At 36.3% G+C, this 19213-nt stretch overlaps 2 protein-coding genes across 2 annotated transcripts; one reads left to right on the top strand and one right to left on the bottom strand.

The window, feature by feature from the left end:
- The first annotated feature begins 4698 nt into the window (after positions 1-4698).
- Positions 4699-7750, top strand: LOC109003596 (cyclin-dependent kinase inhibitor 5-like). The gene is made up of 3 exons (XM_035683590.1): positions 4699-5419; positions 6861-7067; positions 7204-7750. Exons 1-3 carry the CDS (start codon positions 4887-4889, stop codon positions 7271-7273), a joined length of 810 nt encoding a protein of 269 aa, XP_035539483.1. The 5' UTR covers positions 4699-4886; the 3' UTR covers positions 7274-7750.
- A 1581-nt stretch (positions 7751-9331) lies between these two features.
- Positions 9332-17964, bottom strand: LOC109021969 (26S proteasome non-ATPase regulatory subunit 1 homolog A). The gene is made up of 13 exons (XM_019004730.2): positions 17706-17964; positions 15253-15322; positions 14212-14317; positions 13729-13840; positions 13485-13653; positions 12884-13359; positions 12391-12526; positions 12049-12297; positions 11746-11966; positions 11397-11655; positions 10950-11182; positions 10355-10874; positions 9332-9947 (listed from the first exon to the last, which is right to left on the bottom strand). The coding sequence occupies exons 1-13, from the start codon at positions 17849-17851 to the stop codon at positions 9624-9626; spliced, it is 3021 nt and encodes a 1006-aa protein (XP_018860275.1). The 5' UTR covers positions 17852-17964; the 3' UTR covers positions 9332-9623.
- Positions 17965-19213: the final 1249 nt, after the last annotated feature.

Genomic DNA, 19213 nt, shown 5'->3' with positions numbered 1-19213 from the left:
GTTATCTGAGGTGCTACGCAGGATCTAAACCCACGGGGTGGAGCTAGTGGCTACCGTTAGCCGAGTGGTGGTACAACAGCACCTACCACAGCTCAACCAAGTTAACACCTTTTGAGGCTCTCTACGGTTATCCTCCCCCAAGGCTAATCGACTACATTCCAGGCACATCGAACAACCCGACAGTTGACCAACTATTGCAAAACAGAGAACAAAATTTACAACTCTTAAAGAATAATCTTAAGGCAGCTCAGGACAGGATGAAATATTATGCGGATAAAAAGAGAACTGAAAGACAGTTTAGTGTTGGGGACTGGGTATACCTTCGCCTGCAGCCGTACCGCCAGAAGACAGTGGCACTCCGCAGAAACATGAAGCTTGCACCTCGCTTCTATGGGCCCTTCAAAGTGCTCCAAAGGCTCGGATCCGTGGCCTACAGACTCGAGCTACCTCCCTCGTCTCAAATCCATCCAGTCTTCCACGTGTCTTGCTTGAAGAAGAAGCTAGGAGAACGGACTCAACCACTTGCGACGCTGCCACCTACCAACAGCGAAGGGGAAGTGATTCCCGAGCCGGAAGTTGTGCGTGATCGACGCATGAGACAACAAGGAGGCCGAGCTACTACAGAGGTATTGATCAAATGGGTCGGACTCTCGGAGGGGGAAAATTCATGGGAAAATCTCTGGAAACTTAGGGCTTTGTATCCACACCTTGTGGACAATGTCTTATAAGGGTGGGGGAATGTAAGGGAGCTACGGTGTGAAGAATCATGGAAGTAAAGGAGGAAGCTTTAGGGTTCGAAAGAGGGGCGGATTGATAGCAGATCGTGAAATGGAGATACGGGAGTGCGAATTGGGAATTAAGTCTTACGGGTGTTATCCAAACGACGTTGCTTCAGCAAAGTGAATGCTGGAACGACATCACTTTAAGTAATAAAGAAACGGTGTAGTTTAAATGTGTAAGGGGGGGTTACGGGTGAAGTGCACCGTTTAGTATAAAACGGTGCGTGTAGTAATTCCCCTGGACTCGGTCATTGTGGAGGCATTTTAGTAAATTCTTGTTGAGTCAGTTAAGTCCCACGCCGAATGGATGTGTGATTCATTCTGGAGCATTTTCATCTTTACTTGTATTTCGTTTATGGAGGAATTTGGGGACCTCAAATACCCCAATACGTATGAATCTATGAGGTAAGTTTTCATCAGCATCAATCTCGTTCTTACTGTTCTAGTCCTGTTATTTACATACATCCAGACGTAAGAGAATTCTTACATTACATAGGCCTACATGGTGGTGGAGTTGTCACTTTGATAATTGTTATCAAAACGGTGAAAGCAGCAGAGGACAGTGTATCCAGCCTTATTGCAAACTTGACAGATTAATCTCGAGGAAGAGGAGGAGGAGAAACTGCGGCCACGGCCCACACCCCCTGCCTCAAGAGCCACGGTTGTTGCCAGAGGAGTTAGAGCCACGGCCATTGGAGGAATACTGGGATCGCCTACCAGAACCAGGCCGAGGAGACCTAGAGATTTACTAATAACATTAGCACTAGCCATAGACAGATCAGCAATGGGTCGATCTTGCTCGAGGTGAAGTTCGTGAGCAAGTAGCCATAGAGATCTTGAAGAGAGATTGGCTCCACGCGTGTGGTAACAGAGGTGACAAAGGAGTAAAACTCAAGACCATGACTGCTAAAAGAGATGTAACGAGTTCAAAATCATCAAGGGGCGGATCGATTGTGACCAAAGTATCAGCAAGGTTGGTGAACTTGTGGAAGTAATCTGCAACAGGGATCTTCCCTCTGTTGAGAGTGGCAAGTTGATAATGGAGATTCATAGAGCACGCTCGTGAAGTAGCCGTAAACATACTCTCAAGAGTGACTGACAGCGGGCAAGGTGGAACATTTGACGACATGATCAGTTAAGATCGTCTCGGATAGGGAGGAATTTATAGCATCCATGACGTGTATGTCGGGTTGTTTACGGTCTGATTCGTTGGTGTAGTGATTACAGGCGATGAACATGAGAAGCTGTCATCAACCAAAATGTGAAGGTGCTGCCTTGTTGAGATAAGGAACTACCTGAACCTTCTACAATAAGTAGCTGTCCCGCATCAATTTAATGGTGATTAGGGCGTGAAGGGCAATAATAGATGATGGAGAGTTGGGGGGACATTTCAGAGGACGATGGAGGGGTCAACCATGCATGATTACTGATTAGAGAGGGACGTTTGTCTAACCTGGTCTTGATAGCTCACCAAAACTAGGTGAAGCCTTTGATTATTTATAAACATTGAGGTACAAAGCAATTATATATATAAGAGTCTACAAGAGATATGAGACCTAAGGATAACACTTGAAGACTATAACTAGGTATTGACTACATGGGTTGGACTACTACTCTTTTCACTTGACTTGAGTTTGACCTTTATCTTGAGAAGTTAGTAGTATTCATTCCGTAACAAGCATTAATTGGATCTTAAATTAATAAAAGAAAATGCTCTTTTTCCAACAATTTGGCTCGTTAATTTAATTTTTTTAATATTATATATAATATTTTTATATTATATAATATTTATATATATAATAATATAAATTATAATTATATATAAGATAATGTTATTACAATTTATAACATAAAATTTTTATCTTAAATATGAAAGTTTATTTGATCATATGTTTTAAACATAAAATATATATATATATATATTAATAACATTTTATGACCTAATAAATTCTTAACATATTCATTTTAATAAATACATAATATATTATTAATACTAATATATATTAGTATATTAATTACATTTTATGTCATAATATTAATACTATTTAAATTGGAAAACCGGACCAATTCAAATCGAAACCGATAAAATTGGAGGTACCGGTTTAGGAGAATAATCGGTGCGTAATCGGTTCTTGAAAATGTAAAATCGGTACATATTAGTTCAACTCTAAATTTTATCTAAAATTAGACTGGACCAAATTGATTACATCCCTGCTAGTGACATTGATCGCAAAAAAAATAGAGAGGATGAAGCCTAAAAGAGGTCTCTTAGATCCTATCCAAATTTCAAGGATGGAGTTCTTCAAAGAGAATGCACATAGCGTGTGGCTCCCATTATAATTTATTATTATTTATTTATGTGAGTATAACATTAAATATTCATTAAAAATTTTAAAATTACTTTGAAGTTTTCCAAAGGTATTTGCGTGTGCAAAGATAAGACATATTGAAGTCATAAAAGGCAAATGAAGATGCCGATGGTTTGTTAGCCACCATCTTCTAAGTCAAGTACACTAAACACACATCCAAAACATGAGCTCTAGCCCCTCTTTATGTAAGTGCAGGTATTTTTGCTGAGCCCCTCTTTATAGTAACCAAAAATGATAAATATACTGTCATTTTTCACAACATTTTATATAATAATATTTTAAAAAGAATATTATTTTTGTAAACTAACTTATTAAAGTAATATTATTTTACTAAAATATCCTTATTTTACAATATATATTATGAAATATGTTATATGAATATTATTACTTGTATAGTAACAAAGGATAGACTCGTACATGGCTTACCATTATGCTTCATTGGTTTAGAATGCACATTCTTAACATTATAAGATTAGACCTTGTTTGTTTTCACAAACATTCTCATCTCATCTAATCATTACAATTTTCTCAAATTTTTACATAAAATAAAATAAACAATTTAACTTTTTAAAATTTTAAAATAAAAATAATATTATAATAATATTTTATTTAATTTTTAACTTTTATCTCAATTTATTTCACTTATTTGCAAAAACAAATGAAGATAAAACTAAAGTTTTCTTATAAATTAAATCTGTAAGAGATTATTTATTTATTGTGCTGGGAGTCAAAGCTTGAAAGTAGTAAATGGTCTTTGTACCAATTTAAAGCATGGGAGAGAATCATGAAACTTTCCTTCTTCCTTCTTTGCAAGTTCCTAAGCCAATTGAATTGGTTTGGCAGCCTAGTGGTCAAAGGACAGACTTAGGAAGAGCTGAGAAATTAAATATTCTGGGTTCAATTGAATTATTTGGTACATCATTCTGAAGATGAATTTGAATGGATTCTGAGTTGAGCACCTTTTTCATTTGATTTTAATCCAAGAAGCATCTTCAATTAATTAAAATCAAGGATTTACCAAAATTGTGAGCCAGTTGTGTAAATCCTTATCTAGCACAAACAAGATAAGAGCATTATCAATACCCAAAACCAAAATGGGTAGACTATCAAAACCATACCAATCTCAGATTATCAAACAAAGAAAAAGATTTTCTTGAGTTTGATTGACAAAAAAAAGGTAAACAAGATAAGTTGTATTTAACATTAAAAAATGAGAAATACAAAATTTTGAAATTCTAATGTGAAACTCTTGTTATTATAAAATTTAGTATTTTTTTTTAAATATAATTGGCGGAGGCGGGTTTTAAACTCCATATTCTTATTTTAAAATTTTAAAATTATGTCAATCAGGTAACATATTATTACAATAATTAAATATAGCTAAAAGTATTAATTTGTGTGCAAGACTTTTGTTCTTCAAAATAAAATAAAATATCAGAAAAAATAAAAGAAACAGATGATAAGGATAAACCGAAACAAGTGTGAAGCAGTAGTGGAGAGGAAGAAATCGAAGTGGAAAGAAAAAAAAAAAAAAAGAAGAGAAATTCGAAGTACAGTGGCCCAGACAGACTGACTTCCTCCACAACCCTATTGGCGTTTATATATACGAAGCCAGAGACACTACAAAATTACAAATGCCCCTCTCTCTCTCTCTCTCATGAGAATTGAATTCAAATCTTTTGGCTTATCTCGGATTATTGGCTTTTGAAGCATACAGAAGAGGGAGCATATCAGAATCATGGGGAAGTATATTCGCAAGGCCAAAACTACAGGCGAGGTTGCCGTCATGGAGGTCTCCCAGTCCTCCCTCGGGGTACGCACACGCGCCAGAACCCTAGCCCTCCAGGAGTCCCCTGCCACTCCTTCTCCCACTACCGATACCGGCTCCGTCTCCTACCTCCAGCTCCGGAGCCGCCGTCTCCAGAAGCCTCCAATCGTTCTTTCTGGCCACGGCTCTGTACCCAAGCGCCACAAACAGGGACCCAACTATATAGAAAGCTGCGTGCAGCATCAAAATCAAATCCCGGATATGGATAATTCTATCCCCAAATCAAACCCTAGGTCTGGGTCGAGGCTTAGAGTGGGCTCTGCCTCCGATGGGCCAGTCTCCCCTGGGCCCTTGGAAGAGGAGGAGGCGAAGAAGGTTGTGGGTGGTGCTAAAGAAGGCCTTCAAGAAAAGAAGAAAAAGAGTAGCAAGAACAACAATGGTGACTTGGGACTTGAGGAAGCTTCGTTTGGGGAGAATGTTTTGGAGTTCGAAGGTAGAGAGAGGTGGGTTTTTTTTTCGGGTTTCATTTTTATTGTTTCTTTAACCTCAAACCTCTCCATTGGGGGGCTGTTGCTTTCTTTAGCCTCTGTTTGGTTGCTGGGAAAGGGAGGGAAAATAAAGAAAATTTCGATTTGAATTCATCGGGGGGGTTTTCTTTCTTTTATTTTTTTTCTCTGGTTTACGTTACTTTTCTTTTTTTTTTTTTTAATATTTTTCCTTTTTTTTTTTAAAGTTAGTGTCGAATACTTTTGTTTTTGGGCTCAAATTCACGTACTTTGAGTGGAATTCGAATTGAGCATTAGAATCATAGTATGAACAAAAGCTTCAGTGTTTTCGTTGGGAGACCGGGGAATTTTAAATCTGCGGTGGTGAACTTTTCATTCCTTTGGGGTTTGAGCATTTGGTTTGAAGAGAAGGAAACTGCGGGTGATTTATTGAAGCCACTTAGCAAAATTTTGATTTTGGGGGGAAAATCAGTTAACAAGAAAAATGCAAGATTTTAATTTTCGTGTTACCTTCATTCATTCCTTAAAAGGAAATATGAACAACTTCCGTCTCAGCTTCCATATTTTCCGAGTTTTCGATAAATTTCTCGGTGGACCCTATTGATGTTTAGTTTAATGTTTCTTTTGGGTCAGTAGTGTTTTCAGAGTTCACGGCCGAACTTCTTCTTCTTTTAAAATTTAAAATTTTAAAAAAAAAAAAAATCTGTATTTTCTTCTTTTTTTAATTTTAAAAATCACATTTGCTTGAAGCTTACTGACTCGAAAAAATTACTCAAGAACTAGAAGTCCATTTCTTGAGGTATTTTCCGACTTATGTATATAAAAAGGGAGATGTAAATTTTGTAACGAGTCTAATGTATATAAAAAGCAAAAAAAGAAGACTTTATAGTGATATGTTCTGAACCTTGCGAAGAAAAGAAAATAAAAGAAGATATGTTCTGAATCTTGAACGTAGCACCATCAGTTCTCTACTATTATTACTCAGCTACCTTTCTTTGTATTATATATTTTCGGTCGGTGGAGAAAATGTTGTTTGTTTGTTCTGATTTGATTGCTTTGAGGTTGTATTGTGCTTTATGATAATGCTTTTACTAGTTTCTAGAACTTGGATGGTACCGACACACGGGCTATAAAATGAAGTCTGTCCTATATGTTGTTTCTCCATTTTGATCTTCCCATGATATTGATCCAATTGCATTATTCGAAGTGGAATATGCAAAGTTTATTTCATTGGGTCTGATTACTGTTTATTTCATTGGGTCTGATCACGAGTAATGAGTAATACTACATACAATCGTGGAATGCTCAAGCGTTGTATAGTCGTTTTGAAAAAAAGTTGAGTTTATTATTAAAAAATTAATTTTTTTTAAAGTGATAGCACGATGCACTCACGACTGCAACTATCATTTTTTATAAAAATTAATCTTTACGTTGACAGGAGTACTCGGGAATCCACTCCCTGCAGTTTGATTAGGAGGGATCCAGACACCATAAGAACTCCTTGTTCTACCACCAGGCCTTCCGGCCCAACAAAGACTAACGGCAGAACCCAGAACACAACTGTGAGGCACATCCCAACAACGCAAGAAATGGACGATTTTTTTGCTGCTTCTGTGGAAGAGCAGCGAAGACAATTCATCGAAAAGTATGCCACAAACATTTCCCATTAGCAAGATTTAATTGATTCAGATTGCTCTAGACTTTAAAAAATTCCAGTAGCAAGATTTAGTTACCATCCCATTAGCTGATATTAATGTTTGTCGATTCGGGTTTATCTGCAGGTACAACTTTGATCCTGTGAACGAGAAGCCGCTTCCAGGGAGATATGAATGGGTGAAATTAGACCTGTAGATTACATTAATGTTCCATCAGGACTTCTTTTCCTGCATATTATCTGTTGAAGTAGCAGGAATTAGAGTTTTACTTGGAATGGTGATGGTCTTATTTCCATCTTCCATCACTCTTAATTCACTTGTAAAGAAAGAAGTAGGACTGTTAAAGGTGTAGACTAATGGTCCTTAACATAACAGATGTTATGTCTAGTGAGAAGTTAACACAGCAAATATCCAACAGATCATCTGAGGGGAAAAGGGAAAGAGGGTTGGTTGGTTGGTTGTACTTGTGGTGTGTGAGGTTAGGGTTCAGCCAACTGGGTCAAGTCTATTTGCCATTTGGTACAGAAATTTACTGGGATTTTCTTCTTTTTTTTATTATTATTATTTTCGTACTGTATTTCCTTCCCCCTTTGTTAATACTTGTACTGATGGAACTTTGAAAAGCTCCATGGAATAAAGATGACCCCCTCTGCATATTTTGCTTTTTGTCTTATGTTTTGTTTTTTCCTCTCTGAGTCTGAGAAACCTTGGCCTTTCTGATTAGTGATTACATCTTTCATCAGATTTTGGTGATCCTGCCCCACTGGTCTCTCGTTGGTGTCTTTTTATCACTGATTCATTGCACATATCCAATTTTTTCTGCAAGTCTGTACGTACAGGTTGGATAATGAAAAAGACTGCAAAAGCAATAATGTCTTCTTCCTTGTTTCTTCTCTGCTGAGTTTAGGAGCCAACAAAGCCTCATTGTGAGACTCTCCTTACTCTTTATACAATAATATAATAATATCATTTCATAAACAAATATTTTTTTTAATTTTTTTTTAAAAAAGAAAAATAAAATATAAAAATAATTGATTCCTCTTCGTACGTAAAGCATGCATGGGGTAATGTTGTTGGAAACCAACGTGGCTGTCGTGGTTGGAGAAAAACCAATGGTTGATGGTTGTACAGGTTGTAATATGGTTGAACTATTAATAAATAATAAATCATGTTAGTCTATGTCATTACATGTAAATAATTAATACATCATACATTCATACATATTCTACTATTTACACTTAATTAAAATAATTAGGTAATTTTTTTAAATACCTAAGTTACAAGCAAATATGAATAATTTTTGTACAATGAAATTATTTGATATTTATTAACTATATATAAAATGTATGACATTATTGATAATTACGCATGCTAAAGAGTAAAGTCTAAATTAGTAAATAGTAACTATTGACATCATAAATATAATTATAGTAAAATACATTTGTTTTAATGAGTTAGTTACTTAACCTACATTAATAATTTATTTAAATTTAATTTAGTAATTTAAATAATTTTTTAGTAATTTATTTGGAAAAAAAAAAGATAAAAAAAAATAATAAAATAATTAGGTCAGACCGAACTGATTGACAACTATCGGACCGGACCGGATCAATAGCTTTTGATCCGATCCGATCCTTATAGATGTTCGGTCTGAGGAAAATGATAGATCGAAAATTCACCAACCCGATTTACACCCCGAAAATGATACCAATTATTTGATATCAAATCAAGAGATGATAAGAGAATAATGACTTAAAAATTAAGGAAGAAATTTTTTACTTTCATAATTAGAGAGAGACAATAAAACAATATATGAATTATACCATATTTAATTTAATTTTGCCAGTGAGCAATGTGAACCCATATTAAATAAGTAGATTTCATATGTAAACATATCCATCTCTATTATGTGGAGAATTGTGCAGAACCTTTTAAGCATTTGGAGATTCTGGTGTTAATGGATCTGTCTTTTGGAGAGATGATATATATTGCTAGTGGGGGGCTTTAGTTAATGAGTTGAAGTTTGGAAGTGGGATGGATAGTGGAATTGGTTAGTGCTTTAATCCATTCCTTTTCCTTTTCTTTTTTTATTTTTTTTATTTTTAATTTGAAATATTGGGGGAATCTTTAAATGCTTTACAGCTAGCTGTATGTGATGGAAAACATTTGGTATACTCATTATACTTTGCATTATAATTTCTTTTCTTTTCTTTTTTTTGATTTGGAGTTTTTTTTTTTTTTTTTTGAACTAAAATAAACTCACAAAATTCTAAACTTAATTAACCATAATAATACAGATGGTTCAAATTGTAAACATAAGACGTTAGTTCCAAAAATAAAATAAAATCAAAAATCAAAAGAAAAGGGCATATTAAAAAACTTGAAAGACTTCATGTCGCTCTTTTTTCCGAATAATTTAACTCCAATACATGTCACCTGACTAATTACTGGCACAATTTTTCTTCTTCGATTAAAGAGCATCATAGTTTCTCAAAGACCACTAAATAAACTCACCACCGAATGAACAAAGTGGATCGAAGCCAAAATCATGCGGCATACTCGAAAGCCTGAGGTGGCTGAGGTTCCTCATCAACTGCCATGGCTGATGCAGAACCTTGCTGTCCTGTTGCTGCTCCACCAGCAGGTGATGCTGCAGTTGCCGGCGTGTCTGTAAGGCTAAGTACCTCGGGTTCAGTTGGACGCAAGTCTCTAAGAAGAACAAAGCCAGAAGGTGCCAATTTCACTGGCACATATCTGCCTTCTTCTAGATATTTAATGAACTTTTCCTGTGCAGGAACTACTCTGGCAGGGTTGGTCAGAATCTCATAAGACAACTCCGGCTCCGATTTCTTCTCTGGTGGGCCATCAACCTGCCAAATCAAACGTATGAGATGATAATTATGTGATATGCCAAAAACTAACAAACTGTCCCAAGTAATTGAGTCTGGCTCTCTATCATTTGCTTCTTTTTCTCATTAGGGTCTCACTCGCGGTCTCTTTTCCTTGAGAACCTCCTATATATACAATTTCTGGACCCAAAATAAAACAACTCCAACCATAACGGCCCTCTGCATATTGACCAACTTGGTATTAACAATGAAACAGCTTCAACCACCAATACCCATATATCACAAAAGCACACATCATTGCTTTTTGGTCACAAAAGCACATATTATGCATGAAAGATCCAAGAGAAGTTTTCAATTCTATCTTCGCACCTTTAAATTTATTGAACAACTGCAGGTAAAAGTAGCAATGAAGTAGGGGTGATGATTACCTGCATTGAGTCCCCATCCTTCTCGCTAGATGATTTTCCTTTCCCACTACTTTGACCAACAGATGAAGGCTCTGCCCCAGAAGCCTTCTCAGCATTAGCCTTCTGATCAGCTTCTTTCTTTGCCCTCGCTTTGGCCTTTGCTGAGGTTGACAGAACCGCAGTGGGCAGTTTTACAGCAGAAGTAGTTGTGGGCGCAGTCGTTGGTTTGGGATATTCAAAAAGTGATGGCTTTGCATGTGATAAGAACTCAAACTTTGGAACTTTCAAGTCATAATTCAGTCCAATGAAAGCAGTGGGTGAGAACGACAAGCTTATGAAATAAATAAGGGGATACCAATACCAAAACTGGCTGAAAACAGCTAGACCAACAACTGCAGTGACTTTATCATGTTTTGTCTTGGAAAGCAACCTTATGGTTACATTCCTTCCACCTGCATCAAGAATTCCAGAGGCCAAGATTGCACCCATCTTGCTCATGGTATCTTCATGCTTATCAAGAATTATTTTTTCCAATTGCCGCCTAGAATTAAGGAGATATCAGACATAATAAGAAAATAAATGTTTATGAAAAACATAAAAAATAATAACACAATACCTGAAGGTTCCAACACGTGAATCACTGGCTTCACTAATCTGGACCATAACCATGGCCATTGCAATAAGGGCACCTTGACGAACAAAATCAACAACATCTGATGTCAAAGGCTCTAGCAAAGATATAGCCTCACTCAGGCCAGTTCCAGCACAAGAAATGCCCACTGCAAGGGCTGCACCATATCGAACGTGAGGGTTGTAAGATTCAGACAGTAGGGAGACAATTCGCGGAGTCTGCAGATAACCCACAAAAAATGTAAGAATTTAAAAACAAAAAAGCAGCACAAAAGAAAAAGCTAAGAAGAAAAAACAAAGGCAGATGAGCTATTCAAAGAAGAGGAGCAAGAGACTTGCATCACGTTGCATTGAAAGTGACAAAGCAAAAACAAAAAGGGAAAAAAAAAAGCAAACAGGCAAAATAGCAAGGAAGAAACAAGAAGGAACCAACCTGCTCTGGCTCAGAGTACAGGACAAACCCAAGTGCAAGAACAGCAGTCCTCCTGACATCATCACTCACATCTGATACAGCAAAGTGTAGCAGCTGTCGAATGGCTTTGTTGTTTGCTGTTCCGCTATAGGCCAGCGCCAATGCATACATACCACCATAGCGCAATATAGGATCCTGATCACGAGTCATCTGCTCAATTAGGGTGTCTGCTTCTTCTTCTCTTCCATAGACCGTGAGGGCTGTTCCCAATGCTAAACCCCTGCAACATCCAATAACCATATTAAAAAGAGTAAAAACCATGTACAGAGAAGACTCAGTTCGACATCCAGATCACTAAATAAGACTTTACCGTATGATCTTCTCGTGTTGTGTCTCGTGTGCATAAGCTAGCATCTCACTTGCCTTCTCACTTGCAGTTCCAACCATGAGTAAACCCATACTGATGCCAGCAGCTTCACCAGCAACAGCACCATCAGTGTAGAGCACATTTTTAATGTCATCATAAATCTCCTCATCAGCAGTTCCTAGAGCCGCCAAACCAAGACCTAAGCATGCACCATGTTGAATAACCTGCACCCAAAACCCCAATATAAACTTCTTTGGCAACTACAATTCCTTGGCTATGAGAAGAAAAACCATTGTTTTAAAGTACCTCCACATTAGTACTGCGTAGGCTTTCGCGAAGGAATTGTTTGATGCCCTCACCATGGTTTGCATGAATAAGACCCAAAGCATAGAGAGCTCCACCTTCCGAGTAAGGACTGCCACCACCACCAGCCCCACCCTGAGGCAAGTATGGTGCCATCAGTGACCTCCCCTGTTGGAGGTGGCCTCTGTGAATAACACCAAGACCAGCAGTTGCACTAAATTTAGCCCAATTTGTGGCTCTGCTCAACCAGTCCTGAATTTCAGGGTTACACAGGGTTAAGTATAAATAACAGAACATAGAGCATCATAAAATAAAAAATCCAGGACGAAGCAAAATCTGACTCACTAGATTCTCCCTCAGAAATGTATCCACAGTTGTTCCAGCATGCATAACTGCATTAGCATAAATCGTTGCACTATGACAGACACTATTTCTCATCTCGACTGACTGCTTTATTGTCTTGAGGATGAGAAGATCTGATCTGTATTGCAAATTGAAGTCAACTTAGTAAGGACCTAATCAAAATTTTGTTTCTAAGGGACCAAAATAGCATTTGAAAACTAAGTTTTTGATTGACACCGGGTGTCCGAGAACAACATCCCGACTAATCCCAAGGGTGCACATGCCCTCGGCAAGGAGTTTCCCATAAATGCACCTTGGGTAATTTCAAGGGGAAATCCCCCAGTCTGATGGCCCCTAGAGATTGTTTGCACCCAAGGTGATTTAAACCTTAGACCTAGGAGAGCATACCCTCAAGCCCAAGGCCTTTACCACTTGAGCCAACCCCTAGGGGTTTTTGAAAACTAAGTAAATGAAATACAGAAAGCAACTGCCTCACTTGTTATGACTGTATAAGAATTGAAGAGTCAACTGTATTGACGTCTCTCCTGACAAAATTCCCTTGATTTTAGTCAGCCTCTCTGCATATATTACTTCTTTTGGATCGGTTTCATGCACATTCAAATTAGACGGAGAACTCCCATCACTCATTTGAACATCCTCTGGAGCTGTGGAATTTTCATTCTGCGAAGAATCAGGTTCAGCGGGTCCAGGCTGCACTGGTTCAGAAGGTTTAGTCTTGGGAATTGAAAGGCGATCTCTCACACTTAAGAGAAATGCTTGGTGTTCATTTTCTACAAGATCAAAGGCTATTTGAAATGCCAAGAGAGCTTCATCTTTATTTTCTGAGCGAAGAAGCTTTTCCAATATACTTGCAACGGCTTCAGGCTCATCCAAGAACATGAGACACTGACATATACTCAAATAATCAGGAGAAGGCAGCTTTTGATATACTTGAACAAGGAGACGAAGTACCTGTCAGGACAATCAAACAAGGATTAACGTCTGTCACTCATCGCCTTGGACTGAGAATAGAGGTCAAATACCAGTACTAAAAAAACAGCTATAAATATCCAGTGAGCTAGAACAACAATACTTACCTCACGCCGATATTCTCTAAGATTAACAAAGGAATGAGAGACATTAATGCAATAAGATAAAGTCCCTTGAACATTATCACTCTTTGTGATTGCTTCCTCAAGTTTATCCAATCGCCGGCATTCAATTGCAATCCCCATAGCTTGCGGGTATTTTCCATCAGCAATACACCTAAATAAGAAATTTTAAATTAGCTTAAATATCCAAGGTGTTACTTTCAATTCGGAGAAATGGGTATGGGTTTACTTATCCAGCATCCTCTCCACAATTGCCTCCAACCTAGGGTCCACCTTTGCTGCTGAATCATTTGATTCTGCTGCCTTCGTCTTCAAACTGGCATATTCATCTATAGCTTTAGCTGTGGATAAGAACCAAAATTAAATTAAATGTAATTTTTTTTTTTTTTATGAAAAGGGATCCCAGAAGTTAAACCCTAGACCCACGTAAAACACTCCCACACTGTAATAAAGCATCAACCTTTCATCAAGGGAAAGTGACCCCTAGAAATTGTTTGCACCCAAGGGTTCAAACCTTAGACCAATGGGGGAGCATACTCCCAAGACCAAGGCCCTTACAACTTGAGCCAACCCCTAGGGGTTAATTAAATGCAAGATAATTACTTCAAAATTCTCAAACAAGCATACAATTTCAACCTCCGAAGATAATTGAATATTATGATCAACAATTAAATTACATTGATATTTTCTAATTTAACATGGTCACTCATACCAAGAAGCGTATGAACATAATCAGAATCTTCTGACACGTCAAATAAAGAACCGGCTCCCAAGGCATACGATAGTGCATCGTTAAGCTCGCTCAAGTAATAGAAAACCTGAGAGAAAAGGAACTTCCATGTTAATGAGCAAGTAGAAACTAAATATTCAAGCAGTAAAACGAATAAATGAAATATATATGTTCAACATATAACATCAGACAACTTCCAAAACCTATATGTTATATTAGTCTAATTACTAGTTATAGAATTCTCTGATTAGCTACTAATAAATCGAGAAAGAAATTACAGCAACTTGAAGTTTGAAACAGTTTTAAGTATTTCCAGTAGTCTTTTTCCATCCTAATGGATCTGGAACCAAAGGATCTCATTTTAGAAGACTACGCCCTCGTTTAGTTACACAAATGAGATGTGATGAGATGATATGAGATAAGAGTTGAAAGTTGAATAAAATATTGTTAGAACATAATTTTTTAATATTATTTTTGTTTAGGGATTTAAAAAAGTTGAATTGTTTATTAAATTGTGTGGGAGTTTGAAAAATTTGTAATGATTAGATGAGTTGAGATGATTTGTATAAACAAACGGGGCCTACGTTTTCTTACAAGTAATGCTATTTATATTTTGATTGGCACCAGGTGTCCGGGAACAGCATCCCGACTAATCTTGGGGGTGCACAGGCCCTTGGCAAGGAGTTTTCTGCAAGTGCACCTATGGTAATTCAAGGGGAAATTCCCCTCGTCCGATAGCCCTTAGAGATTGTTTGCACCCAGGGGGATTTGAACCTTAGACCTGGGGGGAGCATATTCCCAAGCCAAAGGCTTTTACCACTTGAGCCAAACCCTAAGGGTTAAATGCTATTTATTAAATGCAAGGAAACACCCAACTAGCAAGGGGAAGAAAAAGAGCAAAAATCTTTCAAGTCTAGAAACTAGAGAATTGGAAGTCATGGTGGCAATCATATCAATGTAGAGGGTGCTGAAAAATAGTTGTTAATTGGAAAAAAAAAAAAGGGACCAACAAAAGCATTCTACCTTTGACACAAGCAGTGCAGCAAGTTGTCTCTGATGTTGGTCAAATTCTTCGTCTTCATACAAACTTTCTCTGCAACAATGAATCATAATTGTCAATTAAGAAAAAATTCATACCCTTATTAAGCTATAAGAGACGAGATGCCTAACATCAAATCAAAAGCCAAGAAATATCAAATTGAAAGTTAATGAACTTGTTAAAGTGGTTGAACAATCTATGCAACAAACAGGGACAATGTAATTGCTGAAAAAATGCCACACATTATATTAATCGATCAAAATGGTGTAAATATTAATCATGGTCCAAGCATTTAAATTGCCTCATCCCCCCAAGTAAGGATTTCTTGTCCATTGATGCAATTTATTGGGGGTGAGCAACTTAAATACTAGGACCACTGATTTGTTTTAATGATGCAGAATTAAAGGCCAAAAAGATTTCAAGGGGAATTAGGATGAAGTCACATTACAGTGCAGAGCCCATTTTTATAACTATTGCTGCCACACTCCACGTACTGATAAATCTTATCTCAACTTTATATCTTTCTATTTTTGGTAACTTCTTTCCTAGGTCTGTTAGTGTACTGAGAAGAAGAATTAGACTGTGCGTAAGGTTAGCAGCCAGTGCAAAATCCACGCTTCAAGATGCTTTATTATATTGAAATCCATGCCTTTTAGATATGATGACAGAGAGCTATTAAAAGAAACAGCTATTGCAACTTTCTTGTTAGGAAACTGAGAGATTGGGCAAGAAGAGCAGGGAATCAGTTGACAACCTCTTACTCCATTGTGAGATTGCCAATACCTTATGGAATAACTTTGTCAGCGAAGTTGGGATGTCTTGGGTATCACAGAAGAATGGTGGGCCTCTTTGCCAATTGAAGAGGATTATATGGAAACCACAGATTGCAGCAGTATGGAAGGTGGTCTCTACATGTTCATCTCCTTTTTTTATAAGTCCAAATGTTATTTTCATAGATTAATATGTTCATATTTTTAACATCTCGTTAGCGAGATCACAACCTACTCACGATCTCAAATTCTTGAGATTGATGCAAAAAATAAAATAAAAATCAAACCGGAGGATTAAATATCATTGTTTCCATTAATAGTAATTGAAAAAGTTAGTTAGTTCTCCCCATATAACCAAGCATACATTGTAGGAAAGATTGCACATGTCAATTACTGCACATGTACTACAGTTTCTAAGAAAGCCTCATCCTACGCCCTAATCCATACCCATTAATCAATCAATGATAGCAAAAACCATCTACCTGCACAAGTAGTAATATTCCAAACACCAAATCATAAGTTTTTAATCAATGTAAAAGAGAAAAATTAAGAATCGGTCATCACTTGTTGAAATTATCAATGCAATTGCACAAAAGTATATCTGGGAGATTATATTCCATCACTTAAGTGTGATAATCAAGATCATGGTCCAAGAATATACTTGCCTCATTACCTAAATCAAAGATGTCTCTACTTTTTGTCAATTATTAATAGTTTTACAATTAAACCTTTCAGGCAGTGTATACAGCAATTTTAATGCAAGTTGAGTCAGTAATTTAATATAAAGATGATGTCTAAAAATCCAAAATGATGTCAGAGGGAATTAAAACAAAGGAATACTAAAGAGCGGGAGATGATTTTCATGAATCCTGCAGTCACACTACACATACCAATAAATCATTTTTCATTTCTTTTTTAATTATTCTTCTTAGCTCCACTAGCAAAAATAGGATAATTTTGCATTTGAGAAAAATATCCATCCTTCAAAATGCTCTATAATAATAAGAACTCGCAATAAAAAAAGAAACCGTAGAGATAAATTAGAGAAAACACTTAATGTAAATCTTTCATTGGGGGAACCGGCAACCTAATATATGGAACCAATCAAACCTCAAAAGACTTGGGTATCGGTATCACTACTTCCATTACTATTAATTGACGAAGTTACTTTCCAGCATACCCAAACAACTAAATGAATTGGTCAATAAATTACCAAACATCAGTTACAGCACATGTAGCATGAAAAAACTAGGAATTTCCTGTTAGGTTTAGGTCTTCAACCATTAGAATATCCCTTCCATCTAATGAGTTTCCCCCGGTCACTTCCCAAAAGACAATCAAAATCTACAAAAAATACGAAACCCAATTCCTTCCCTTACGGAAAGAAACCCTACTTTTATAACAAGAACAAGAAAAATATCCTTCTTCCCCAGAAATTAGAATAAAGGAATTAATGTAAACCCGAGATTTAAGCCCCCGATTTATATTCTCTTCCACCACGTTGCAACAGAACAATGTCGAAAGCACAGTTCATTAATTTATAGGTTGTTTTATTTCTCTCTCGCAACTTCTCAACAAAAACAAACGGATCAACCGCAGCGAGAACCGAAACCCTACTAAAAAAATAGAGAAATTACAGAAAATGATCAGCGAAAGAGAGAGTGTACATGACAGGAACGCTGGTGGAGATCTCAGGCCAAAAGTTGTCGACCAGATTGTTGAGGTTGGAGAGCGCGTGTAGCTTGAGCGACGGGTGCGTCTCGTTCAGCATCGCCAGAAGCCCACCCGCCGAACTGACCATCATCGCTGCCATGACTGCCGACGCAGAACCTATTAGAATTTAATCTTGGAAAAAGGGGATCCCAAACCCTAGCTAATCGGAGAACTGAAGAAACGAGAGAGCGAAAGATGGAAAAGAATGAATCTAAAGAAAAGAACAAAATTGATGCTTTTATGTATCGGATTTTCTTTTAGCTTCTTGCCCAACAAGTCAGCAAGATACTCTGTTCATGTATTTTAGATCTGTCGTGGAAATTTTTTTTTTTTTATTAAGATAAATATTAATTTTCTGGAATTTAATGGCTAAATAATAGACTTGAATTGAGTCTGCAACGTTTGGGTATCAAGAGCAATGTTTTGAATATAGTACCGGACGTTGTACCAGTCAAGATATTGAAATAAAATATTTCGATATCGATACCATTTTGAGATAGAGTTTCGGGATAACATTACGAAATAGTCGATATATAAATAAATTATATATAAAAATTATATTCTAAAATAATAGTCTATATATAAATACATATATATATAAATTATAAATAGTTTAGTCTGAATTGAGGATTAAAAAATAAGCTTGTAGTTTAAAAAAAAAAAAACATTGGTCGAAATTGAGGCCGGTACGAAATAGATATAGTACCTGTACCAGCTGTACCGGCCGGTACAGTACGAAATTCACAACACTGATTAAGAGTAATTCAAGTATTTTCATAATATTTTATTATTATTTTTTCACTATTATTCTCGACACTTATCACTACCTAAATCTTGGTAGCTCAAATAGGGTTAATTATATTTTGTCAACTCGAATTTTCACTCAATTCAAAATGTATCCCAAAACTAATAATTGCATTAAAGTGGACCCGCTTACTTTCAAAACTTATCAATCTCCCACTTCCGTCTACCAGCAACGTCAAATGTAATGGAAATTGCCTCCACATGTTGCTCATGTACATAACATTTACTATAAAGATGTAATTTTCATTTTATTTATTATCATTAACCATATAAAATATAAAATAATATATACTATCAATTAATAATAAATCATTAACCATATATAAAATACATGATATTATTAATAATTATGCATACTAAAGAGTAAGGTCTAAGAGCACTCACAATGGCTTATTCATCTTATCTTTTAAAATATATCACCAAAACTCCTTTTTTATATTTTACTACTGATTTTTACAATATACCATACATCAGCTTATCTATTTTTTCTTCATATCATTTAAATATTATATTTTTTAATCTTTTTATTCATTTTAAATATTTTATCTAACTATCAATAATATCCTCATAGCTTTTAATAGTTGTAATATCTCCTCATATATAATGTAATATAACTAAGTTCTATTTTAAATTAATCTAAATTTATAAATTAAACTAA

This window comes from Juglans regia, chromosome 12 (genome assembly GCF_001411555.2).
Source record: "Juglans regia cultivar Chandler chromosome 12, Walnut 2.0, whole genome shotgun sequence".
Taxonomy (NCBI): domain Eukaryota; kingdom Viridiplantae; phylum Streptophyta; class Magnoliopsida; order Fagales; family Juglandaceae; genus Juglans; species Juglans regia.
Note: the sequence above shows the minus strand (reverse complement) of the source record. Positions and strands in the feature narration are given on the sequence as shown.